The 26,408-nt window shown below is 42.1% G+C and overlaps 1 protein-coding gene across 2 annotated transcripts in view; it reads left to right on the top strand.

The window, feature by feature from the left end:
* Nucleotides 1-23,467, top strand: part of WAS (WASP actin nucleation promoting factor) — a 31,897-nt gene extending 8,430 nt beyond the window's left edge. The window contains exons 2-12 of one of the 2 annotated variants that reach the window (XM_089484201.1): nucleotides 689-829; nucleotides 3,752-3,838; nucleotides 5,363-5,459; nucleotides 10,215-10,256; nucleotides 12,494-12,544; nucleotides 13,564-13,696; nucleotides 15,116-15,158; nucleotides 17,320-17,473; nucleotides 19,082-19,506; nucleotides 20,927-21,032; nucleotides 21,398-23,467. In XM_089484201.1, coding sequence (XP_089340327.1) covers nucleotides 689-829; nucleotides 3,752-3,838; nucleotides 5,363-5,459; nucleotides 10,215-10,256; nucleotides 12,494-12,544; nucleotides 13,564-13,696; nucleotides 15,116-15,158; nucleotides 17,320-17,473; nucleotides 19,082-19,506; nucleotides 20,927-21,032; nucleotides 21,398-21,450 — 1,332 coding nt within the window. In that variant the 3' untranslated portion in view covers nucleotides 21,451-23,467. Of the gene's footprint in view, nucleotides 1-688; nucleotides 830-3,751; nucleotides 3,839-5,362; nucleotides 5,460-10,214; nucleotides 10,257-12,493; nucleotides 12,545-13,518; nucleotides 13,697-15,115; nucleotides 15,159-17,319; nucleotides 17,474-19,081; nucleotides 19,507-20,926; nucleotides 21,033-21,397 lie in introns of both variants that reach the window. The other variant, XM_089484191.1, reaches the window with a different exon arrangement.
* The last annotated feature ends 2,941 nt before the right edge of the window (nucleotides 23,468-26,408 follow it).

Genomic DNA, 26,408 nt, shown 5'->3' with positions numbered 1-26,408 from the left:
TTTGCCTCCTGATACTCACTGGATTTAACAGCCTTTCATTTGGACTGTTTCTTTACAATAGGCTCCTTCAAGGTAAGTTCTAGGTGTTATGTTGAATTGGGTTGGATTGAGGTAGGTTGAGTTGGATACAGAAATGCCAGGACTCGGGGCTTCAATGTTCTTCTCAAGTTTTCAGAAGAAAGGAGGAGAAATCTCAGGTTGAAAGCACTGTTTTAAAAGGTGATGTGTGTTTGTGTGTGTGTACATGCATACTTAATTTGATTGACTTTGAGTTTTTTATTTTATTTTAAGGGCTTAGTCCGTGCAGCTACAGTTGATGTTTAATGTATTATTATGCTTAAGGACATCACTAGGGCTGCCCTTGGAACACCATCCTTGTAATATCACCAGGACCTGTCTCCTGTAATGCCTCAATGAATCATACCTAGGTCTCAGGTTTTAGTCTTGAAGTTTCAGAGCCTGGCACAGCCCAGACATGGCAACCCGAGTTTGGTAGCATGGTGAGTAGAGGTGGAATCCATGGTGGTAGTGAAGCTGAGATGTAGGATTAAAAGAAGGGATGGATTGAGTGATTATTTGTCATTGGCAGGGAGTTACGGGATCTGACACAATGCTTAGGCCAAAATCATGCCATTCCCTCATCACATCATCTCCTTGGCCCAACTTACAGCATGTTCTTTCTTGGTAGACCATGGTCACAACAGTGGCCCAGCTTTTCCTGGCTTTGCCACAAGGCAGCAGAAACTGGTCCAAGCAAGGCTCCGGTGTCCTGTGCTTCGTGAAGGATAACCCAAGACGTTCTTACTTCATCCGCTTCTACGATCTCAAGGTACCAATTCCCTAACTCCATTATGATTTTTTCCTTCTATTCTGCTCTCAATACAGGTAGTTTTATGCTTAAGGCCATCTGCTACCACTGGAATTAGGAATGTATGAACCTCTTTATATTGCTGAATTACAGCTCCCTTCATCCCTCACCACTAGGTCTATTAACTAAGGCTGGTGGGAGCCTTCAGTCCAATGGCATCTAGAGGGCTGCACATTCCTCAGTTCTGTGCAAGAATGACTTAATGGCACCATTCTGTATCATCTTGTCTCATGCAGGGATATGAGAACACAAGATCTGACTTGACTCACCATATATGCATGGTTTCATCATTACGGCTGCATATTGTATGGCATGCAGATTTCTAGGGGCTGGCAGAAATATGTTTCAGATGTACTGATAATAGCAGATATTACCAGCTTTTGACCCAACAGTCATATACCTGCCAACCTTCCTCTTTTAAAATTTTGACTTAAGATGCATCTGCACAGCAGAAATAATGCAATTTGACACCGCTTATACTACCATGGCTTAATGCTGTGGAATTCTGAGTTTAGTAGTTTTGTAAGTGATATTTAGCCTTCTCTGTCAGAGAGTTCTAGTGCCATAACAAGTTACAAATCCTAGGATTCCATAGCATTGAGCCATGACAGTTAAAATGGTGTCAAACTGGATTATTTTTGCAGTGCTGATGCAGACTTGGTCAGAAGAAAGGCACTTCTGTTGAGTTTAAGAGTGAGCAACAGAAACCTACAAAATGACGTACATTCATTCTGTTTATGCTCTGCAAATGCTTAGCCAAACAATACTGTATTTTAACCTTTGTGAGAGATTTTTCAGAGGCTAGACTTGGCCTCAGATAATGTTATGACATAAAAAGCCAGTCCCAGATAATGAAAAACCAACCAAGGAAACAGAGGCATTAAACAAATTAACATTTAAAAGCTGATCACCAAATGGCATAAGCACCAGGGCTTGTAACTTAGTATGGGTGTTTCAGGTTCTATCTAGTCTGCTTCCAAAAATGCAGCTCCACAGCCTGAGCTACATTCTCCACCACCTGAGCAGCATACCCTTCAACAGTTCACAGATGAAAACTGGGGCATGTGTGAGCAAGCAACATCAGAGTGAAGTCAAGATGGCAAAAGTTACTAATGTGGAAAGAAACACAACCCAAGAAGGGTGGCAGCAGTTTGCTTTTACCTCAGCCGACTGGGAAGGGCAAGATTCAACCCCCTCATCTCTCCTTGCTGCTGAGCTGAGTTCCAACTACTTTTGCACTTTGAACTCAGTTTGCAACATCTGAATTAAGCTGAGGACAAAGAACAAAGTGGGAAGAAGAGTGAGAAATCAGGATATACTAAAAGCAGCCGAAAAAGTGGGACAGCAGAAGATGAATTAGGACTGTTCCTGCTAAACTGGGACAATTGGAGGATATGTAGTGGCAGTCATGTCAGTTCCAGAGTTCACAGCTGAGGACAGGGTGGGAGCATTTTTCGCCAGCTTCCCCCGTTGGCTATACTTCTGAGACAACCAGAAGTGACACAGTGCATTTGTTTGTGGCAACTGCCCTCTCTACCTCATGGGAGGGCTGGCCTGCTCTCCTTCACACTCCTTTTACTGTTTAGTAAAACTTGCACCATAAGTCAGCTTTGTGTAGTGGTTTGAGCATTGGTCTATGACTCTGGAGACCAGGGTTCGAATCCCAGCTTGGCCATGGAAACCCACTGAATGACCTTGGGCAAGTCACACTCTCTAGGCCCCAGAGGATAGCAATGGAAGAAAAAACTTGCCAAGAAAACCCCATGATAAGTCGGAAATGACCTGAAGCACAGAACAACAACAAAACTCACAAACACCCATGCACAGTATTATATTCAGTACTGTCTTGATTATGTTCTCCGTAGGAATGTTTTGTGCTGAGGGGACTTCAATCATGGGAATCCCCATGCAAACTGAAACAATACGGCTATCTGAAATGTATGTGTGAACCACCTCAGGGAGGGCCAGTGAGCCATAGTTAGGCTGAGTGAGACTGTTGCCTAAAGCAACTGATTTCAAGTACGAAAGGGCAATAAACAGGCAATTACTTTTTTTTATTATTGCCTTTTTTAGTGTAAGGAAAGAGGTCCTTGTGGTGTTTGCTGACTCAGGTGCCAAAAATAACCTGGCTGGCCCTTAGGGTTGCCAGAGTGAAAACTGGAGATGGTTCCTATACCTTTAATGGCTTTCCAGAAGAGAGAATTTTGCTAGAGAGCAATAGCTGCTGAAATATTGTTTTCTGCACAACCATTAAAAGTACAGAGCCCTGTTCAATTGTAACTCTGGCAATGCTATGGCATACTTTGAGTAGGGTGAGAAGGGGATGCCACCACCAACACTTGCTCAACTCCCCCCTTGGCCATGGAAACCCACTGTGTGGCCTTGGGTGAGTCACACATTCTCAGCCCAAGAAACCCCTGATAGTTTCACCTTAGGGCCACCATAAGTTGGAAATGACTTGAAGGCAGACAACAACAAAATATAATATAATGTAATAAGAGATAAATCTTTGCAGCAATTGAACATGAAGTAATTAAAGTGTGGATGAAAGCTCTGTTTACATCCATTTAATCTTTTTTTGTTAAAATAATTAGATTTTAATAATAATAATAATTTTTATTTATATCCCGCCTACTCCTGGGTTTGCATTATCTACCCTTAGACACAACGGTGAAGAAATATGGTCTCCCCATAGTGCTTTGTTCAGTCCTGAGAATTAGTTCAAAAGTAGGAAGTTGCTTTAGATGCATGTCTTGATTGTAATCCCTGCACTATTGAACTTTTGCATTTGGGATTTTAAAATTTACCTAGAGAGGGGCACAAGCAGGAAAAGGAAATGATGAAATAATGACTGTTCCTGCCTACTCTGTCTCTCTCTTGTAGGATAGAAAGATGATCTGGGAGCAAGAATTGTACACCCAGCTAGTCTACACTGCTGCCGCCTCCTATTTCCATACCTTTCCAGGGGATGTGAGTATTAGGATGTGGATTAATATAGTAATGTACATGCTAGGCTATTGCATGACTATGTTCGAGTGGGGACAGGAGAGTAGGGTGAAAAGCATTTGGTCATGCACAGGTTTTAGATGCAAACCACAAGGAACAGTTGTAAAGGATTATTGTGCTTATAGTTCAGAACACTTGGAGGGCCAGACTTTCCCTCACACCTGGCTCAGAGGAGAGGCACCTGGAAATCAGAAAATAAAGCCTGTTTTTGCAGTTCATATCATGTTTTACACAAGAACCTTTTGCTTGTAGAAATGTGCTTGGGTGACCTTGGTCAAGCCATCCTCTCACAGCCTCAGAAGAAGGCAACGACATAAACCTTCGAATAAATATTGCAAAGAAAACCCTAGGAGAGGGTTGCTATAAGTTATAGTTGATGTGAAGTCACCTAACAGTGTTGTACACCACACTGGATCCTATGCTAGGAGAAAAGTGGGACACAAATTAAATATATAGATACATATATACATACATAACAGCAACAAAACAGAAGAAAAAAAGGGAAGGAGAGATGAAGAAAAAGGTGGCCTGTATTATTATATTTTTACAGCAGTATTACAGTCAGCTCTCCATATCCATTTATTTTTTATCCACACATTCAAGCATCCACAGCTTGAAAATATTTTAAAAAATATATACAGTCCAAAAAGCAAACCTTGATTTCACCATTTTATATAAGGAACACAATTTTACTATGGCATTGTATTTAATGGACTTGACCATCCATGGATTTTGATATCTATGGAAGGTCCTGGAACCAAACTCTAGTAGATACCATGAGCCCACTGTATTACAAAGCCCATGAGAAGCTATCCTTCTTCTAAGAGGTTTATACTGATGCAGTTCAAACAATGAAGGAAGAGATAGAAAGTGGAGGCAAGAGTAAGCAAGGGGGATGGAGTGCAGGAATGGGACAGACAAAGGACCTCAGACCTAGGGAAACCTTAGTTTAAATCAGCGGTTCCCAACCTTTTCAATGTTCCAGGAAATTCTGATTAATGTTCACATCCCCTACAAAAGTAATATCAACATTTGAAGGTGAAGAAATCTAATTTCAAATTTTTGGACCACAAATTGAACCACATACTATTCTGCAGGTGAACAAACTGAACTTTTTTTTAAGTGTTTTACTCAGTGTATAAAATGCAAATCTAAACTGAGCAATTAGATTCTAATTTATTCAGAAAAAAATGAGTGATTACTCTTGACTCATCATTGAAAGATACAAGCCATTCTTTGTCACACCCCTTGAAATTCCATCTTGGCACCCAAAGTTGGGAACCCTTGGTTTAAATGCATCTAAGACTTTAATAATATGTTTTTATTTAGTTGCAATAAGGCAGGGAGGAAGTGAAGGTTAACCTAGCAAAACTCCAACTACCACTGTAGGAGGGCTGAACAGTGACTGAGAACTCAGAGAGAACTATTGCTGCCAGGTATAGCTGTGGTTTCCTTTCTCCAACAGTGTTATGCTTTGGTTGCTTGCAGGAGTGCACTGTGGGGCTGAACTTTGCTGATGAGAATGAAGCACATGCTTTCCAACAAATGGTAGAAGAGAAGATCCAGAAGAGGAACCAGAGGATGGGTAGGTGGGGGTTCCAGGCAAAGAGTTTTAACTAAAGGGGAGCATGTCTCTTTCCTGGAGGTACCCATTTCTCTGCAGGAAACCTTCTGACTCATTCAAAACGATGGCTCTGAAAAAGCAGACTTGTATGGCCAAGCAAAATCAGAATGTGGTCAAGATGACAAGAGTAATTAATGGGGAAGAACACAAAAGCTAGGGGAGACTGCAGCAGTTTGCTTTTGCCCAAGCCTCTTGGAAAAGTCAAGATTTGCTTTCATCCTGCTCATTTGATTGAATATCAGCTATTTTTGCACTTTAGGCTAAGTTTACAGCAACTGAAGTAAAATCATAGAATCAAAGAATCATGGAGTTGGAAGCGGCCCAAGGGCCATCCAGTCCAACCCCATTCCGCCATGCAGGAAATCTCAATCAAAACATCCCCATTGACAGATGGCCATCCAGCCTCTGCTTAAAGACCTCCAAGGAAGGAGACTCCACTACACTCCGAGGGAGTTTGTTCCACTGTCGAACAGCTCTTACTGTTAGGAAGTTCTTCCTAATGTTAAATAATAATAAATAAAATTTTTATTTATATACCGCCCTTCCATCAGATCAGGGCGGTTTACAGCAGTTAAAATACAATAGAGAATAAACATTAAAATCATACACCATACAACAATTACAATATTACAAAAAACATAAAAACAAAAGGCCCCAGGTTAGCCAGTCCCGTTGCCAGTGTGGCGGGGGAGGCCTATAGGACCTTATTCAGGGAATGCAGTCCTGAACAGGAAGGTCTTAAGATCCCGTCTGAATTGGGCCAGGGAGGTAGCTGAGCGGAGCTCTGTGGGCAGCGTGTTCCAAAGGGCCGGGGCGGCGATGGAAAATGTCCTCCTGGTAGTGGAGACAAACCTCGCCCCGGGAACCCTAAGTAATTGCTGCCCAGATGTTCTGAGGGTGCGGGGCGGAATGTACGGGGAGAGGCGGTCCTTCAGGTATCCTGGGCCCAAGCCATTTAGGGCTTTATAGGTCATCACCAACACCTTATATTGCGCCCGGAAGCGAATGGGCAGCCAATGGAGATCTTTTAATACCGGTGTTATATGGCTGGCCCTGGACGTACCAGTGACCAACCTGGCTGCCATATTCTGCACCATTTGAAGCTTCTGGGTTTGGTATAAGGGTTGCCCCATGTAGAGTACATTGCAGAAATCCAGTCTCGAGGTTACCAGGGCGTGTACTACAGTTTCAAGGTCCCTCTGGGCCAGGTATGGGCGCAGCTGGCGAATAAGCCGAAGCTGATGACAGGTGCTCTTGACCGTCGCATTCACCTGAGCAGTCAGGCGAAGGGACGAGTCAAGAAGCACCCCCAGACTGCGCACGGAGTCCTTCACAGGGAGCGTGACCCCGTTCAGGACAGGTGGAACCACCGCCATTCCTGGACCAGGGGAACCTATCACGAGTACCTCCGTTTTCTCTGGATTCAGCTTGAGTCGGTTTTCCCTCATCCAGCCCATTACTGACTCCAGACAGGCCACGAGAGGAGAGACACCATCCTCAGTCACTGCATCAGTCGGAGACATAGAGAAGACTATTTGGGTGTCATCAGCGTACTGATAACCCCGCGCCCCATGTCTCCGGATGATCTCTCCCAGCGGTTTCATGTAAATGTTAAATAGCATGGGAGACAGAATGGCTCCTTGAGGGACCCCAGTTTTAAGGGCCCTCTCATCGGAGCACACGTCTCCCAGCTGCACCATCTGGGACCTCCCGGAGAGGTAGGACCGGAACCACTGGAGCGCAGTGCCCCCGATTCCCACCTCTGCCAGGCGCCCCAGAAGGATACCATGGTCTATGGTATTGAAAGCCGCTGAGATGTCCAAGAGCACCAACAGGGACACGCTTCCCCTGTCGATGCTCAGACGGAGATCATCGACCAAGGCGACCATGGCCGTCTCAACCCCGTAACCCGCCCGAAAGCCAGTTTGAAATGGGTCCAGATAATCCGTTTCATCCAAGACCCCCTGAAGCTGGATTGCAACCGCCCTCTCGATCACCTTCCCCAGAAATGGCAGCAGTGAAACTGGCCGATAATTGTTATACACCAGGGGGTCGAGGGAGGGCTTTTTTAATAAAGGTTTTACTATGGCCAATTTGAGAGCAGATGGAAATTGCCCATCCCTCAGAGATGTATTAATAATCCGGTGTAACAATAAAGTTACAGCCGGTCCCCCCTGGGCTGCTAGCCATGAGGGACAGGGATCGAGAGAGCAGGTTGTCTTCCGAACACTTCCGAGGATCTTGTCCACATCATCGGTACTTACCAACTCAAACCGATCCAGTTTAATAAAGTCCACAGAGGCCCTGGATACCTCTACTCTAGGTTCTGCCTGAATGTCGGCGTTAAGACCTTCGCTTATCCGAGAAGTTTTATCCGCGAAGAAGTTGTTAAATTGGTCGCAGCAGGCCTTAGAAGGTTCAAGGATCTGGTTCAGGGCAGGAGGGAGCTGAGTTAGCTCCCTGACCACCCTGAACAACTCTGCTGGACGTTGAGCTGGAATCTCGTTTCCTTCAGCTTGAATCCATTGCTCCATGCTCCATGTTTGCTGAAAACAAACTTGCTCCATCTTCAGTATCACATCCTTTCAAATATTTAAACAGAGCTATCAGCTCTTAACCTTCTCTTCTCCAGGCTAAATATCCCCAGTTCCCTAAATAGTTCCTCATGGGGCATGGTTTCCAGACCTTTCACCATTTTTGTCACCCTCCTTTGGACACACTACAGGTTTTTGAACTGTGGTACCCAGAACTGGAGAAAGTGTTCCAGGTAAAGCCTGACCAAAGCAGAATAGAGTGATACTATAATTAAGCTGAGGATGAAGGGAGAAAGTGGGAGGAGTTACAAACCAAACAGGAGAGAGAAAAAACAACAACAATTGGAGATGTTAGTCAGATGCCTGCATGTTGTTTCATATATACAGTTGGCCTTTCATATCCATGAATTCCTTATCCACAGATTCAACCATCCACAGCTTAAAAATATTAAAAGATACATATAAATTCTAAAAACTAAACCTTGATTTTGCTATTTTAGATTAGAGACACCATTTTACTAAGCCATTGTATACAATGAGATTTGAGCATTCATGGATTTTGGTATGCACAGGGTCCTGAGACCAAACCCCAGCAGATACCAAGGGCCTACTGTATGTATGCATCTATGAATGTGTGTGTGTGTGTGTGAACAAAGCAGCTTTACAAAACGATGTGGCAGTTCAGTTTGTAAGAGGTTCTTATCCAGTTGCCACTGGTACCCACTGGGACTAGCAGGGCAGGGTGACCAATGGAAGAGAAGGCAAGAGTAGGCAACGTCGAGTACAGGTCCTTAGCATTCCTCATTTATACAAACTTGAAAAATACTCTCTTATATTGGCTCAATGTCATACTGCTCTATCATACTTATTGGAGAGAAAACTGGTTTCTAAAATGGTCCCTCAGAAAGCAGAGGTTCTTGGTTTGATGCTAATTTAATTATGGGTGTATAGTTTTAGCTTAGCCAGAGAGAATCGGTCTTTGCCCTTTCCCTCTTTTACCATTCCAGTTCCCTCATTTCTTTTTAAAACCTGCCTTTCCCTACCGAAAAGAAAAAAGAAAAGAAAAAAGAAAAAAGAGGGGGGCTTCCGAATAGATCTTTTGTCTGAAATAAGAGGTCCTGTGGCAGGTTCAGGTATGATGGTGAATCCAGTTTATGACTAATATTACATGGGAAGCAGTTCCCCCTAGTGGGGAAATGCCTGCATGCCACACTTTGGCTTCACCATACAGTTATTATTAATAAATATGATAATTATTAAATAATAATAATAATAATAATATCCCATCCTTCTCCCAAGACTGGGACACAATCTCAGACTCTCACCATTTTCTGATGCCCTCTGCATATTGCACTGAGCTCGGAAGAGTTCCTTTTTTGGCCTACGACTTCCAGAATCCCCCAGCTATTGCAGTTATGCTTACTGATTATTCTGGGAGTCCTAGTCCAGAAAAGGAACTATTCCAAGCTCTGATATTTGTAGCTTCTTTTTATGAGTCCATTGTTCTGGCCATGCTTCTTGGATGATGGAGATGTGCAATCCATCACATTTAGTGGACACCAGGTTTGGGAAAAGCTGTGCAGTCCTGGCCATGATACTATGTGCTGACAAAAGACAAAAGATAGATGAAGTGGACAACTGTACATAGAGATGGATGGCAGGTTTTGTACAGTGCTGCAGGAAATGTTGAGCCCTTGGATTTGATTTAAATTTTCAGCAGTTGATAATCCTATAGATGTCAGTCCCCAAGAAGATTCTGGCCAATATTTGGTTTTGCACTTGTGTGGTATGATGCATACCAGTCTGGTCACAGAGAAAAATGTGCCTCATGGGTAGATTATGTGCTTTGAGGCAGAAGGTCCCGTGTCCACTCTGTCCTGCATGAAACCCTGGAGAGTCACCAATAGACAGGTATATATTTTCCAGTGTATTATACTGAACATGTTTTCATTTATAAAGTGTATGGCTTCCACAAGAGAAACACCTCCTCCAATCTGTAAACTAACATATAAGAAGATCCGTACTGGAAGTAAAAAAAAAGAAAAGAAAAGAAAAGAAAAGGAAGGGGTCCATCTTCTCTGGCATCCTGTTTTCAACAGGAGGCAACCAATTTCTTCTCCAACCTTCGTGGATGGAACACAAATTACATATCCTTCTTCACAAACCTCTTTCTCTTTTACAGAAAACAGACAACTGCCACCGCCACCACCTCCAGTTAATGGGGGTAAGTATTTTGTCAATATATCTTATAACTTTACTGTAAGTAGGGTTTGCACTTTCAATGGTCCACGGACCATTTATTTCATCTCAAAGACCCACCAGGCCTAGAAGTAAACCTCATTTTAAAAAACCAAACCCAGAAATAGCCACTTCCAGTTTCTTTCTTGCCTTGTAGCTATGAGAAGAGGGTAAAACATTTCTAGCATTACTGAGAGGGAGACACTGAAAATCTTTTACACCTAGAACTCCTGTATTTGCTATGTTCACACTCCTTGGTCACTTTGCCTGCCCCTTTATTTTGGATGCCTAAACTCTATTTTTAAATGCTCAGCTGACATTTTAAGATACTGTGAACTGGGAAATGAAGGAAATTTGATGGGAGGGGAGGAAGAATTCATATTTGAAGGCAAAGCCTTCATCTCCCCCCCCCCCCCCACCGCAGCTATACCTTCCTTCCTTCCTTCCTTCTAGCCAATATTTGATCTTAAAAATTGAGGTTGCTGGTGGGCATTGGGAGTGTGCCCCACTGTGGCCTTTTGGAACCATTAGACAGCCTTAGGGCTCCATTTCCCCCAATTCTGGTCAAAAGTATTAGAGCAATTTAAAAAATATATATAAAAAGTTTAATAATAATAATAATAATAATAATAATAAATTATTTATATCCTGCCCCTTGAGGTCAATCGGGGCGGCTAACAGCAATAAAATACAATACATTGTACATCAAAATTCCCTCCCCCCTGTGCTGGGTCATGAGCAAAGCCAGACTGAGTAATGCTGAGAGATCTCATAGCATTTCCTCCCCTACAATATGTATTATTTTAACTGAAAAAGACGACTAAAATAGAAATAATAAAGTTTTATAAGTGCACATATCCTGGCAGATAGGGAAGATTACAGTCCCCATCACCTGCCAATGGTGCTATTTGACACCCTGTGGACATCAGGTTTAAAGACATTTTGATACACAATATAACCAGTTGTACATATGTTATATAAGCAAATAATAGTGTAGCTGGTAAGGATAATTCGTATCGCACCAGGACAATAGTGTCTGTTTTATGATTTGTTCTCCCACTTCTTTCATTTGCTTAAGCTTGAAATTTATTAACTTTTGCATGTTTTATTGTCATTTAGAGAACCCTCACAACCTGAGTCCATTAACCAGGTGTGGTCGTCATGTGGTCTTTTCAAAATGTTGTTGAACTGAAGATCCCAGTAGCCTTAGCTAGCACACGTAATAGTGAGGAACGATTGGAGTTGCAGTCCAATAATATTGGGAGGCTAGCATGATTCGCACCCATGCCCTAGACTATAATTTACTTTGGAGATTATCACACCAGGGCCAATTCAGCAATAATCGCAGTAATGAAAGCTAATGCAACAGTAGAGCTATAGCGCTCAATATTTTCACACAGTCATACAATTGCATGATTATTGTGACATTACCATATAATATCACGTTTCTCACACATCTGTGAATGAATCATTAGCACATTGGAATTGATCATTTTGCACATGTGCCATTTTAGTGCTACGGCGCATGTCTTGAAATCATATTTCCATCCCGCACAGAATAAAATACAACAAAATAAAATTTATTACTTCACCACATTGTTTTAATCTAGTGTAAACAAAATTGTGCCATATACCTCAAACGAAGACTGAAATCCACTGCAAAATCGATCCTGGCAAAGAGAATGGATTGCCTCCACTAGGTATCCCTTGTCGCTTCCACAATAGTGCGAATGAAGCATGATTAACTTTCGCACTCTCACAATTGTGCTTCATTCAAGCTATTGAGGAGCCATTCACGGCATTTCCCCATGAATGATTTGTTGTTGGAGCATTCTGGATTCTTCCTGGGATAAGTCCTAGATGAGTGTGACGTCATCTGAAAATCTTCTACACAATTGTGTGATTTAGCTGGGATTATGCCTTTTTCTTCCCCCTTTTCCCCTTGTCTGGTAATCTCCGAAGTGTATGCATAAATCCAGAACTGGCTGGAGAGGGGGAGCTTATCCTACTTGACAAAGAGAGATAGAGAAACATTGTGGTAAACAAAGACACCTGAATCACAGGAGGGTTTTAATTTTAGAACATAGGGACAATGATTATAAACTGGTGGCTGGGGGAAATGTTCCCAGGAGCACCCATTTTAGAAAACACTATAGTATGGAATTGCCCTGGAGCAGTTGATGGTGAACTGTCACTAAACACTAGTCTTTTTGTCTTTACCAGACAGAAGAACACTTGGTCCACGATACTCATCATCTGGGGCTGACTTGAATGGTACGTAGCTTTCAGATTTGGTGATACAAAGCCATTGATTTAATAATTTAATACCCTGGATCTTCTCCTATATGTGTTCAAAAGGTAGATTTCAAAGACATTGTGCCAATATAGGTGAACACACAAAAAAACCCCTACAATATTCTGAAAGAGATAGAAACATGCAAAACAAACAAACAGCCAAAATTATCTTGGAACAGCATCCCTAAAATTTCATTTACCTGCTGCAAAATAAACAAACTCAGAGAGATGGAAATGATATTTTGCTCAAATGATCTTTTGCAGCAGACAGAAGAACATGTGGCTGTTTGCACGTTTAAATTTTACTACTTTCACCAACCATGAGAATTCCAGATGTGTAAGTTACTTATGGTAGCACATAGGGCTTAGAAAGATAAGCCATCTGTTATTCCAAGTAGAATCTATGAATCACAGTATTGGAAACCACTGTCCACGGTGCTGCATCATCTGAATTGAGGTTCATCTCCATCACACTCATCTGCCAATATGTTGAATGGCCAAAAGAAAATAATGTAGAATTGTATTTTTTTAGGTTTTGTTTTGAGGCCCAAACCTATATAATTAGAATCATTTTAAAGGGCGAACAAAGAGCAAATCAAGGCTAAACTCTCACCAGAATGACTAAACTGAAGCTATCATAACTTGTTTTGACACATCATGAGATGACATGGCGTTGGAAAAGAAAATAGTAGTAAAGTGGAAAGCATTAGGTAAAGAGGAAGACCCCTTTGTAAATTGATTGATTCAAGATACAGCCTTGAGTTTGTAAGACCCGAGCTGGGGTGTTGGAAACCAGGGCTCTGGGATGTCTCTCATTCATTAGGTTGCTGTAAGTCAAAGCTGGCTTGAAGGTAATGGACACCAATAAAGATATTTTGTAGGGTGTGGGAGCAAGGGAAGGATAGAGTGGCTTTGTTAGTGTTTGCTTCATCACCCCATCTCATGTTCCCAAGGACCTGGTATGCCGTCAAACTCCCCTTCACCCGCTCTCCCACTAGCAACTGTAGACATACAGAATCCAGACATCACCTTTTCCCGCTACCGTGGACTCCCGGTTCCCACTGCTGTGGATAAGAAGAAGGGGAAAAAGAAGATTTCTAAGGCTGACATTGGAGCTCCAAGTGGGTTCAAGTGAGTACCTCCAGAAGCTACATGAATCTTTTTCATTGAGAAAGGTTTTCACCTTTCCAAAATTTCAAGCCATGTCTTAGGAGGGAACCTTGATTTCCATTTATTTTTCTCAAGTTTTCTCACCAGTTAATGTTTGCTTTGCCTGGGAGGACTTCAAACTTTAATTCTCTGAAGATGCCAGCCGCAGATGCTGGCGAAACATCAGGAATAGACTTTTCTAGACCATGGCCACATAGTCCGAAAAACCCACAAAAATCTATTTAATTTATTTATTGATGTGGACGTTGTTACTCCTGTTATTATCTGTCTTGAATGGAAACTGCTTAAAATAGCAGCTGGAAATCTTGTCTTCATAGCTAGGGATTGACATGCTTCCTTCTGATTTGAATAGGTATAGATACTACATTGAAAAGAACATAACTAGGGACTTTATCACACGGGGGAAATTGAACAAAATCAGGGGTTTAAATTATAATCCCAGGCAAAACCCAAATGTGCAATTAAGATTTTCACACGACGTCGCTATTGAACAGGCCATAAAGAGGCAATAAACAACAACAAATCATTCACAGGAAAATCCCAAAAATATAGAGACGTTTGAAAGGCAAGTGGGGAGTTTCAGAAGCCCTGCAAAGTTATTTTTCAAAAGTAATTAGTTACATTACCCATTCCAGAGTTTTAAAAAGTAACCTGTCCCTGTTTCTGATTACCGTGATGGAAACTGTTAAGTCATCCTGTAACTTTTTGCACTGCCCATTACTTTCCCCTTATTTTTGTTGCTTTTCGTTGGGATAGAAGAACCTTTTAGGGCCAATAACAGAGTGGCACAACAGTTGACAATGTCCTGAAGAATGGCCAATAACCTGCCCTTGTAATAACTAGGAAATACTTGTAATACCAATAGTAATTTTGCTCTTACTTGTTACATTGCTTTTACAATGTAACTTGGCCACACCCTTGTCCACCCACAAGTAACTGATTATGTGTATCAGTGTTATTTGTAGCTCAGTATTTCCAGGCTGTGATCCGGATATACTTTAAGGGTTGCTTGCAGAGAAATAGGATTCTTCTGGATGCCAGTTCTTCAGGTTCCTGAGTTTCAGTGTCAAAGGATGTCTGAATCTGGGCCTGACTAGCTCCAGAACAGCAAAATGTTTTGTGTTTACTGGGACCTGAAGCCTGGACAAAATCCCATTGCTATTGTCTCACTTGCAATGGAGTACCCCAGAAACATAACAGCTTCTGCCTATTTCATTCAGATTAAGAGGGATGACTTAAAGTACTTGCCTGCCCTCCAAAGTAACCCATATGCTGAAGCCAGTATTACTGAAACCCATCTCTGTGCTGGGGGAACAAGTTGACTCAGATGTTTGAGCCAGAGCCTTCACTCATTGGATGTCTTCTGTGATTCTCTTCTAGGCATGTACAGCACATTGGATGGGATCCCAACAGTGGATTTGATGTACGTAGCCACAGTGGTTTGCCAGAGGGCCTGAAAGAGGAAATCTGAAATGGGGAAATGAATGTGAGGTGTCCCATGTCTTGAGTCAAGCTGAACACTCTTTTTTAATGCATCCACACTGCAAAAATAATCCAGTTTTGACCCCATTTTAACTTCCATGGCTCAAGGCTATGGAATTCTGGGAACTGTAGTTTCATGAGACATTTAGCCTTCTCTTTTAGAGAACTTTGGTGCTACAGCAAACTGCAGTTCCCAGAATTCCATAGCCTTGAGCCATGACAGTTAGCGAGTCTCAAACTGAATGATTTCTGAAGTGTGGATACAGCCTTTGTGTGTGAAGTTCCTGTGTGCCCCAGGCCTGAAGAGATGTCATGACATGAAACCATGCCTGTTTCTTCCAGTGTTAAAGTGCTGGCAGACACATTAACTGTTCTGGCAAGCTTAGGTCAAGGCAAAAGCAGAGAGAAAGCAAGACTGGTCTGTAGCTTCTCAGGAGCAAACACTCTCCTAGTTACTCTCAATACTATGCAGAAGCTTATCTAGGGCTTAATTAGCAACACTTTAACTGTTTTGGCCTCTTGGCTAGTCTCCCTCGTTTCTTTGGACAGTTTGAGGTGAAGAATTGGGGCTCTATGCAGCCGGCCTTAAAGGCCGGCTTGGGGGTGTAGTTGGGGCATCGCGTCCACATGACGCATGCCCTGACTCTGCCCCAAGGGCAGCGTGATGCTGCGCACCACTCCACACGGTGCATGGCATCACAGCGCTCCTCTGGAGCTGCATATGCACAATGCAGCACCGCATGAACACCATAAACCTGTGGCTATTGCGCCCTGCAAAGGCCAGATCAGGGATGATTGCTGTAGCCCCTATCTGGCGGTAAAAGTAGTGGCTGCAGAGCCCCTAGGGTCTGCACAGCCCTAGGATAAGAAAAGAGCGCCCTTTCACCAACCAACCAATCTCCCTTTGCAAGGTTCAAATGTATTTGGAACTTGTAGGAAGGAAGGTACCCAAGGACTTCATGCAGGAAAAAAGAACTGCAAATCCCAGGATTTCCATAGGATGGAGCTACAGCACTTGAAGCAGAATTAAACTGCATTATTTCTACAGTGTGAATGCATCCTTGGTTCAGCTATTATGAGGAATGATCCAGGAGGTGTTCCTTCTGAAGCTGCAGTTCAAACCCTAAGGAGGTTCTATGTCTTGCAGCCATATAATTCTGCTCTGGAAGTTAGTTTCTATAAAACATGGCATGATGGCCATTGTGTTACGAACAACAGAGCATCAAGCACTTATGGCCACACATTCTTTCACATGAAGGTAGACAGCAGCAGCAGATCTGGAGGCCATCTCATCTGTGGCTTGACACTCTGGGGCTGCACACTGCCCCTAAAACCGCAAAATGAGGAGGAAATATCTGAAATTACTAGAAGGAATACAGTTCAAACATGGGACATTTAAAATACACACACACACACACACACACACACACACACACACACACATCAATTCAGAGAGCTCTGCAACATTTAAACCTGGGAAGGGAATTGTGTGGCCATCCAGATACTGTTGGGCTGCATTGACAGGGAGCCCTAGGCAGCATAGCCACTGAAGAAGAACGATGGGAGTTGCTATCCAACAATATCTGGAAGGTTGCTTGGCTCCTTTTTATATATGTGTGCACGCTTTATTTTAGTTGATATGCAGGTTTTCTCACAAATGGGATCCAAGGCAGCTCACGAGATGAATAAAAAGATAATAATTAAAAGTTAACAAAAAGAATTAAATAAATAACCATATTTAAAAAATATTACTTTAAGTCTTCATTCGTGAAGTAAAGCCAGAGAGACTTTAAAGCAGTAAAAATTAATTTTAAAAAACAGGACAGGAAGAATAAAATGCAACGCACAAATCTCCTTGAAGACTTTTCTGCATAGCCACTTAATCACCAAAAGCTTCAAATAAAAAGGCCTTTAGCTGTCATCAGAAAGTTTGCTGAGAGCGGTCCAATCTGTTTCCTATGACAGAAACCCTCACATACTAGGGACAGCCTCTAAGATAGAAATGTATCTATGACAGTGGAAGAAAAGCTCTCCTCAAGGATCTTAAAATGTGGGCAGACAGACCAAGAGACATCAGTGTTTGTCTATGTTTTGTATTTCAGGTGAATAACTTAGACCCTGATTTGAAGACACTTTTTTCCCAGGCGGGAATCAGTGAGGCTCAGTTAACTGATGCTGAGACGTCAAAGCTTATCTATGATTTCATTGAAGGCCAAGGAGGGTTGGAAGCTGTGAAGGAAGAATTGAGACGGCAGGGTGAGCTGCTGGACTTACTCTTATTATTATTATTATTACAGTGGACCCTTGTTATACGCTGGGGTTTGGTTCCAAGATTCCCCGTGTATAACAAAATCCGTGTATGCTCAAGTCTCATTAAATATAATGACATAGCACAATGGTGTCCCTTATAAAAAATGGAAAATCAAGGTAAATTTATACTTTTTTGGAACATTTTCAAACCGTGTATGCTTGAATCCGTGTATAAGAAGGGCCGACTGTATTATTATTATTAGATGACCTCCTCCTCTTCCTCTCTATTACAAGAGAATTTTGCACATTTTCCAAATGTTTTTGCATTTGGGGACTTCTTTCTGGGGAAAAAAATTGTTTACTCAGATTCTTTGTTTGCACAAAATAAAGGGTTTTTTTTGTTTTGTTTTTTGCCGAGAAAATACTATCTTTTGTTCAAAAGATGTTTTTCTTGAAAAACGCATGGCACTTTTTTTTTTTTTGCAAAAAGTTCCTAAATGGAAAAAGTGGTTCCCCATTTTCTCTGGGAGGGGTGTCTCTGTGTTCCAAGGCACCCTTTCTTGGTGGGGACAATAAAATATGCAAGGATTTTTGTATCCTTATTCCAACTGCAGGTGCTTCACATCCTAGCCCTAACTATAACTGCAACAATAACTGAAAGGCATTCCCATGTCAATTTTCTTTGTTTCGTTTGGGCATGGAGGGCCTGATCTGAGTAATAACTTTCAGTGTGATAGCTGTGTTAGCCTCTTGCACCAAAACCAGTGGAGTTATGTGGCACTTTAAAGACTGAATTATGGCAATGTACACTTTTGCGGAATAGCAGGGTTTGCTATATCAGAGGCTTGTAGCATTATCCTCAATTACTGCAAACACCAATGGTGAGCAGTACTAAGAACTGCAGTTCAACATTAAGGGGGCTGTATTTTGCCCCCCTAAATTATGACAAAAATGGGATGAAAAATCGCATTTTTATCATCAGTTACTACAGTTATGAGTGCTCAGCGTACTTATTCTGCATATATTAAGCCTTAGAACTGTCATAGATTATACGTTTATGCATTACATGGCTATGTATTTTTGAAGTATTTTTATTGGCTTTACCACATGAACAGTAATCTGGTCCCACTCCTTGTGAATTTTTTTTTGTCAGTTAATTGTGAAGAAAGCACTTTGTGTGTCTAATGCAGTAGACTCTGCCTAGCAAAAATGCATGCTGCAACTAAGGCTGCATCTACACTGCAGAATTAATGTAGTTTGACACCACTTTAGCTGCCATGGCTCAATGCTATGGAAGCCTGGGACCTGTAGTTTTGTGAGATATTTAGCCTTCTCTGGTGCCACAACAAACTACAAACTCCAGGCTCCCATAGGATGGAGCCCTGACAGTTAAAGCGGTTTCAACCTGCATTAATTCTGCCATGTGACAGCAACCAAAAACTAATAGGTGTGTTATACCATACCCTGACACAAAAAGCATTCCTGTTTCTACTAGCTTGTCTGCAATCCTCACAACAAACCAGATAATGTAAGATTTAAAGGGAAAAAATGGATCGCTATTGCTAAAGCTGGCTCCTGGGCTTTGAATTTTCTTTCCTCTTTGTCTCTTTTCAGGTCCGAGCCACCCACCACCTCCTCCCCCAAGTCGTTCAGGACTGCCTCCCCCACCGCCTGGACATAGCCGAAGTGGCCCTCTCCCACCCCTCCCCGGTGCCCCACCCATCTCCAATAGGGCAGCTGTCCCCTCCACACCACAGCCCCCTTGGGGACACTCCAACCCCAGTCAGTGGGCACCTCCTCCACCCGCTTCTCGCCCTGGACCAAACCGTCCTCCCCCACCCCCCTCTGGAGCAGTCCCACCCCCACCTCCCCCACCCCCTCCACCCCCACCCCCACCTCCATGCCAGGGGTCTGCCCCATGTCCTCCTCCTCCTCTCCCTTCTGGAGGGCTGGGGTCTCCACGGACTCAGCCTCCTGCCCCCTCCATGGGACGTGGTGCATTGCTGGATCAGATCCGGCAAGGAATTCAACTCAGCAAGGTGAGTCTTGGTTAATGGCTTGCTTTTAACAGGTAGGGTTTAGTTGTATGGGTGACATTAGGATGGGATTGCCCAATAATGTATACTTGAGTCAACTGACTTGGACATAAGTCAGACTCAAGTGTCTTCAATGACTTGACTTTGCAAGAATGACACACTGACTTGACTTGACTTGAGACTTGCATGTTTTTAGTGACTGACCTGTTGGTGCCATTCACTTCGAGCAACAGGCAAGACCTGCTCCCAAAATGTAGGGTGCATTTCTTGGAAGGGAACAGCAAATGGGCTTGAGGTGGAAGGATCCTTCTACAGTTTTTGAAAAGCTTCAGAAGGCTCCCCTCCTGTGCAGCAGGGACAGGCTGCCAAGCAGACCTCAATCCCCGCCTCAAGCTTGTTGCCTAATGCATTTGCTGTTTCCTCCAAAAAATGTACTCCTGCTCCTGTTTTTGGTTAAAAGTTGGCTCCCAGATTTGAGATTCGATTTGAGACTTCACTTCAAGACTTGGACTAAAAGCCTTGAATACATCACTGAGATTTCCCCCTTAAACTTCATGCCCACCTTCAGCCACCCCTATCAGAGTGACTTTGCCTTCTTCTCAGTTCTTGTTTCACTGGAAACTGTTCATTAAGTCTGTTGTTCATCAAATATACATTTGTGTGCAGGAGGTAGTAAAGTTGTAGCAGTTTCTGACAATGGAGGGAAGAGATATTGAATGGATGAAATAATGCTGTTACAGTGGGCCCTTGATATCCACTGAGGTTATCTCTCCATGGATAACAAAATCCGTGGATGCTCAAGTCCCATTAAATACAATGACCTAGTAATGCCCCTTATATAAATTGGCAAAATTAAGGTTTGCTTTTGGAATGTATATATTTTCAAAATATTTTCAAGCCATAGATAGTTGAATCTGTGGCTAAAAAAATCCATGGATATGGATGGCCACCTGACTGTACATTAATGTGTGTGTTCTCTTATTCGAAGCAGGCTTTTTTCCCATTGGGCATGTATCTCTTTAGGTCAGAAACAGGGGCTCAAATCATGGTGGATCCGTTAATTGGGCAGAAGAAAGGGAAGATTTCTGCACAAATGGCAAACTTTCATGTCAGGGGGAATACCAGGCTAAAACTCTTCTTTGTGATCTCTAGATTTCTGTACAGAGACATTTTAAAAAATCATATCTGGCATGTGGGCTCCCTTGCATTTGTATTAGTATAGTTTAGACACAAGTTGGCCATATTGAGTGCGAAGCAGGCCTGAATCTTTGCCTGTGACTGCTCCATCTGTGTTGTTGTGTCAGTTTGTTCTATTGATTTATGAGGGAGCAAGGGGAGCAAGAACAGTTTAATTTACTCCAGTTTCTATGTACCTTCATCACAGTGAGTCCTAAACCATTGTAAACGTCTCTGTTCATTTCAGACCCCTGATGTGTTAGATTCGCCACCACCTACGCAGAACTCTGAAGGCCTGGTAGGGGCCCTTATGCAGGTGATGCAGAAGAGGAGCAAAGTTATCCATTCCTCAGGTGAGTGTTAGTCTGCATGGTCATCTCATACAATGTACCTCCCGGTGGCATGCTTACAAACAACTTCTAATTTCTCAAGAGTTCAGAGATTTTTATTTTATTTTACTTTGGAGAGGGGAAGAAATCATCTTGAAATGCAAGAACCAAACAAAGATAAAAGATTGACCCGGGGGTATTTTGCAAGAGATGAACGTTTGAGTCTTCCATTGGTCTTGTTGGGCTGGAACAAAGGGACAAAGCAGGGTGAAGTCACTAGTGTTGGTATGTGAATATATGGGGCACAAGTTGATCCCCTTTGGAAATAGGCAGGTGCATCTGCCCATCGATCCTCATTCTAACATGACTGCCCTGTTCTTTATCCTCAGATGAAGATGAAGACAATGGAGATGAAGACGAGGATGATGAATGGGATGACTGAGTCCAGAAGGACACTTGGCACAAAGCCTGATCCTTCTATTGACTTGTGGGCTTCTAGGCAGGCCGGCTGTACTTGTGTCCCCTTGCAACTCATGCAGGTCCCTCTGGAATCCAAGAGATGCTGGGGCAGCTCTGCTTTACCGCTGGCAGCAAAGGGCCATTATTTCCCCCTCCATTTCTTCTCCAGCATCACTTAGGCCTAAGCATAATTCTAATTTTCTTCCCACACCTGTGCACCTGGATGCCTTTGACAGTTTTAGAAAGTGAGGCGGTAATCCTACCTCTTTCAAACCCTGCCTTGACAATACCACACCTAATCTGTGGTTTTTACCTTTCTAAGAGTCATATCATCTTTCATCCAACCCCTTCCGTCTTTCTCTCTTTCCCTCCCAGCCATCTATTAATTTCCACTCCAAGTGGGTTCCCCCTTTGGGGCCAAGACGAAGGTATGAAAATGATAGGTAAGAGGAATGTAAGCAAAAACTCTTTCTTATAAAAGAAGGTACTTTATTAACACCCACTGAAATCCTAGTTGCCTGAATTCTTTGCTTTAGCATTTTTACTATATATGGGGGCAGGAAGAGGAGGCAATCCCTAAAGCAGCCTTTCTTAACCTTTTTGTCCTGGAGGTGCCCTTGAAATAATCTTCAATTCTCAGGAACCCTTGCATAAAAATGATTATATCTACAGCTAAAAAAAGCTTATTTTTTCCCCAATCACAATCTCTCTCAGAACTGCTAGCAACCTCTTTTGAAACCAAAGGGTTGGTTGAGAAACCCTGCAGTAGACATTAAGATGAGTAGACATATTTACTTTCAGACATGGCAGAAAGACTTATTGAAGGATGAATGACAAAGCAAAATGCCAAGTTTAACCACAATGAGTCTATTTTTAAAAAAACTTGTTTAAAAAATTACATCCTCACAGAGATAGATACTAGAAGCCACAGCATTTTCGATGGCCTGGGTCCTAAATTGGCCTTTTGTTTAGATTTCTGTCAGCTCTTTACTCCCCCAATTCTGCCCTTATTCAAGCCACGGTCTGCTCCACACAAGTTCCTATACCATTTTAAATTATCCCCCAGCCGCTTGGATTAAAATTTTAAGGGACACAAAAGGGTTTGAATTGAAGAAGGGGTGTGTGGCAGAAAAGCTCCATTGCACGAACTTTGTTCTATTCAGGAAAAGGAAATTGGCCGTAATTCTAATGTGCCTGTTGGACAAAATATTAAAACAAAACCAGCAGAACAAAACGAACATAGTACATATAAATAGCTATGCCACTAAATAGTACAGTAATAGGATATTGTGCAAGCAAGTTGCTCTTCACAGGAAATCCTAGCTTCACCCTGGGTATTTTGTGATTGTGGATGAAATTGAGGCAGGCGGTTAAGAAGCACAAAATCCTTCTCTTTGAGTCTCTTAAACTATACAAGTATAATTTTTGTGGGACAGATCTATGCCTCCTAAATCATGCTCACATTCAGAATGTTCCCATGAAGCATGAAAGATATATAGAAGTGGTTTACTTGCAGTGGCTGGGAAATAATATGGAAGAACGTCTGTCTACATTGCAAACTTCTATAGGTTTTATACCAGTTTAAGTAGTATAGCAAACACATGCTGTTGTTAGCCTCCAGGAAAAAAAGCTCCTTCTGGCACCAAGGGAAGATTTCCCCCTAAGGTTAATAATGACAGGAAGAGATGAAAAAGGATGCGGCCCTCAAGCTAAGCTTCAGTGCTGTTAACTTCATGTAGACACATGTTTTCTGTCTCTGAATGCAGAACCTTATGCACTTCTGAGTTCCTACGGTGTTCCTTGAATATATAGAAGCTACCACCTTATTTTATGTGGTCTCACTTTGCTCCCAAGCTGATATGGACTCAACTCCCCTATTAGAGGAAATAGTGGTAGTTGCCAGAGTTGATGAACCAAAAGGAAATAATTCTTGTTTTAAAAAGTTTGGAATAAGCTTTATACTGTGTTTTGAACATAATAAATGATAACAAAATTTAGAAGGTGTGACATGAGTTGACAAAATGAAATACATCAGCAAGAGAAATTGCATGCAACCGTCACAGGCTTTGTACAAGACAGATGAAGAATTCAGCGGGTTTACTCTAATGAATTTGATCCTATTGGTCTCTAAAAGGCACCCTACTAAAACTTCAGTTGGGTGGACTGTGTAGTGTAGTGGGTATCTTTATTTGTAAGTACAATGCAGACATACAAAACCTGAGAAAAGGATCAGTGTATCTTTTAATAATTTGCAGGATATTTGTTAGCTTCTCAGAGTGAACTGCTTTTCATAGTCAAGATAGCTACATGATGACATTCCCAGAGGGAACTGTCATGGCATTGCTGCCACTTGTCTAGTTACTATGAGAAACACTTTGATTAAGTTTTTGTCTTGGTCTTTAAAGACAGGCAGTAAAAGTAATGCTCTATTAAATGTTACACTTCGCTCTACAATTAATGTAAGGATATGTATTTGCGTCCCAAATGCCATGATTATGGCATTCTAGCCAGTTGTATAGAAGCGAGCCCTGAGCCAACACCCCCTTCAGCAAAGTGGAGATAACATTTGTGTTATCTTGTTAGTTTGTTGTTAGTTTGACTGGGCTAGAGTGCCAGCAATCCAGCACTGTGGCTTTTTTGCTTTGTGTGGAAATAGTTTTCATCCAGATTTGTGACCCAAATTCAACCACACCAGCAGGCTGTAAAGAGTGTTTTCCCATCTTTCGCAAATATCATGTTTAGCTCTGAAGACCTTCCATATAGATAATTTGTATTGACCTTTGTTGTGCAGAGACATTACAGTTGAATTTTGTGAGACACAAAAGAGGGGACTATTGTAGAACAACATGTAATACAGTTGGACATCTGGAGAGCAGCCCTGGATGCTAGCAGGGCTTTCTTATTGCACCACAGCAAGGCGGGGCAGATTTGTGAGGAAGAGAAAGCCACAGTTGTGTCCTCTGGTCACTGGCCTCTTAAACAAACTATGGCATGGCAAGATGTTTGTTCTCAAGTAATATTAATCTTCGCTTGCTCTGCTGTGAGAAAACATTTATCATGTTTATCATACATAACATTTATCAATATATCAAAATATATCAACATCTTTCAAAGAGGCTTGCAGATCTCCCAGAAGGCTCATTTACTAGACGTCTCTCATTTTCTTCTGTCTGTCTAATACTGGCATTGTCCAGAGCATTGATTCCATCAAATAATCCTTTGTGAGCATTAGACATGACATACATTAAGCAACAGTTTATGAGAGTATGCACACTAAAGAAAACAGCACATTTATATCAACAGGCATTCCAAGTGACTAATAACAGGTCACCAGCAAAAATGTGCAGAAGTAATGCAGAAGTAGTTCTGTGTCCAAAAAGTACTCTAAGCAAAAACAAATTTAGCCTGGAAAAGAGAAGATTGAAAGGTGATGTGGAACCAATTTTCAAATATTTGAAGGACTATCACATGGAATATGGAACAATCCTACTTTGTATTGTGCTGCTTCAGAGAGGGGGACCAAAAACATTAATTTCAAATTACAGGAAGGGAGATTCCAGCTAAACCCTAGAGATTTTTCTATGATGAGAGCTGTTTGACAGTGGATTGGACTCCCTTGAAAGGTGATCAATTCTCTTACATGGAAGGCCTTCAAACAGAGTTTAATGGCCTTATGTCAGGCCATTGCATATTCCAGTGTTATCAAAGGGATTCTATATATGAAGCTATTCTGGGAGGAGCCAGTAAGTTTCCAAATTGGAGAGATAATAGGGAAGCGAGACTTTATTGCTTCACAAGCCTTTTGTGGTTGCAATCTTGTGCATTGTCACTGCACTTAGTGGGACTTATTTCTGATGAAACAGGCATGGGATCATGAGGTAGATAGTTAAGTAACTCTGGCAGCGTAGTTCTGAATCTTAGTGCCTGCTATGTCTGTTAGATCGTCCCTTTATCAAAAGCTGCTGAAAGGACATATTTTATTTCTCCTGTGTGGTTTCCATAAATCATTTCTTTACACAACACAGCATCCCCAGAGAGTTTCTTGGTTTTTTTGGCTGTAGGTAAACCATGTCAGATTTTTTTTTTGGTTCAGCTTGATAAAAATGTGTTAATAATTTCTTTTTCAAAAGTGATTAAGAGCAATCCTTAGCATATATACTCAGACATAAGCCCATCTGATTTCAGTGGGTTATGCAGTTTTTCTCCCCAGTAGGTGTGCTCAGGTTCATAGTATAGCCTGAATGAGTGAATGGGGAGCAGGTACATCTTTGGTCCCCATATATGCAAATAAATGCCTACCTATAATGTTAGGAATAAACTCTTCTAGACCATGACCACATAGGCCAAAAACCCCATGAAAAATATGCCTACCCTATAGATGAGAAGTGTGTAAAATCCACTCCAGGACCATTTGAAGCCTCAAGACTGTTTTTGCTGCTTCCAGCTCTCCTAAACTGCTAAATAATTGTCTACTTTGGAACCTCCAGATATGTTAATTCACCTCTTAAATAAGACACAAAAGACTCTTATACAGTTCAATACTAGTGTCTCATTCACAGAGTTGCCATGAGTCCAGGCTGACTCAAGAGCAGTTAACAACAACAACAGGCTTACCTTGCTTTTTGAATCAAAGAATCATAGAGTTGGAAGAGACCACAAGGGCCATCCAGTCCAACCCCCTGCCATGCAAGAACTCACAAAGCATCCCTGACACACCATTTGACCATTTGTTTTCTGATAACTCGCTCTTTGCTGTTTCAATGCTTACAAATTACAGACAAGTTCTTTGCGAGGCTCACTTGGGATTCCTTCCATGTATTTGTGCACACAGTCCCATGGCTTGTCTATGGAAACAGCATTGCCCTCTTTGAATTAATGGAAATTATACGTGCAATTTTCAAATGTGGAAACAGCAGAGCATCGTCAGTTGTTCTTATGGAG

Source organism: Sceloporus occidentalis, unplaced genomic scaffold (assembly GCF_023333645.1).
Source record: "Sceloporus occidentalis isolate IW3139 unplaced genomic scaffold, rSceOcc1.0.p SCAF_1, whole genome shotgun sequence".
Classification (NCBI taxonomy): Eukaryota; Metazoa; Chordata; class Lepidosauria; order Squamata; family Phrynosomatidae; genus Sceloporus; species Sceloporus occidentalis.
The sequence above is the reverse complement of the archived record's forward strand: the minus strand, read 5'-3'. Positions and strand labels throughout refer to the sequence as shown.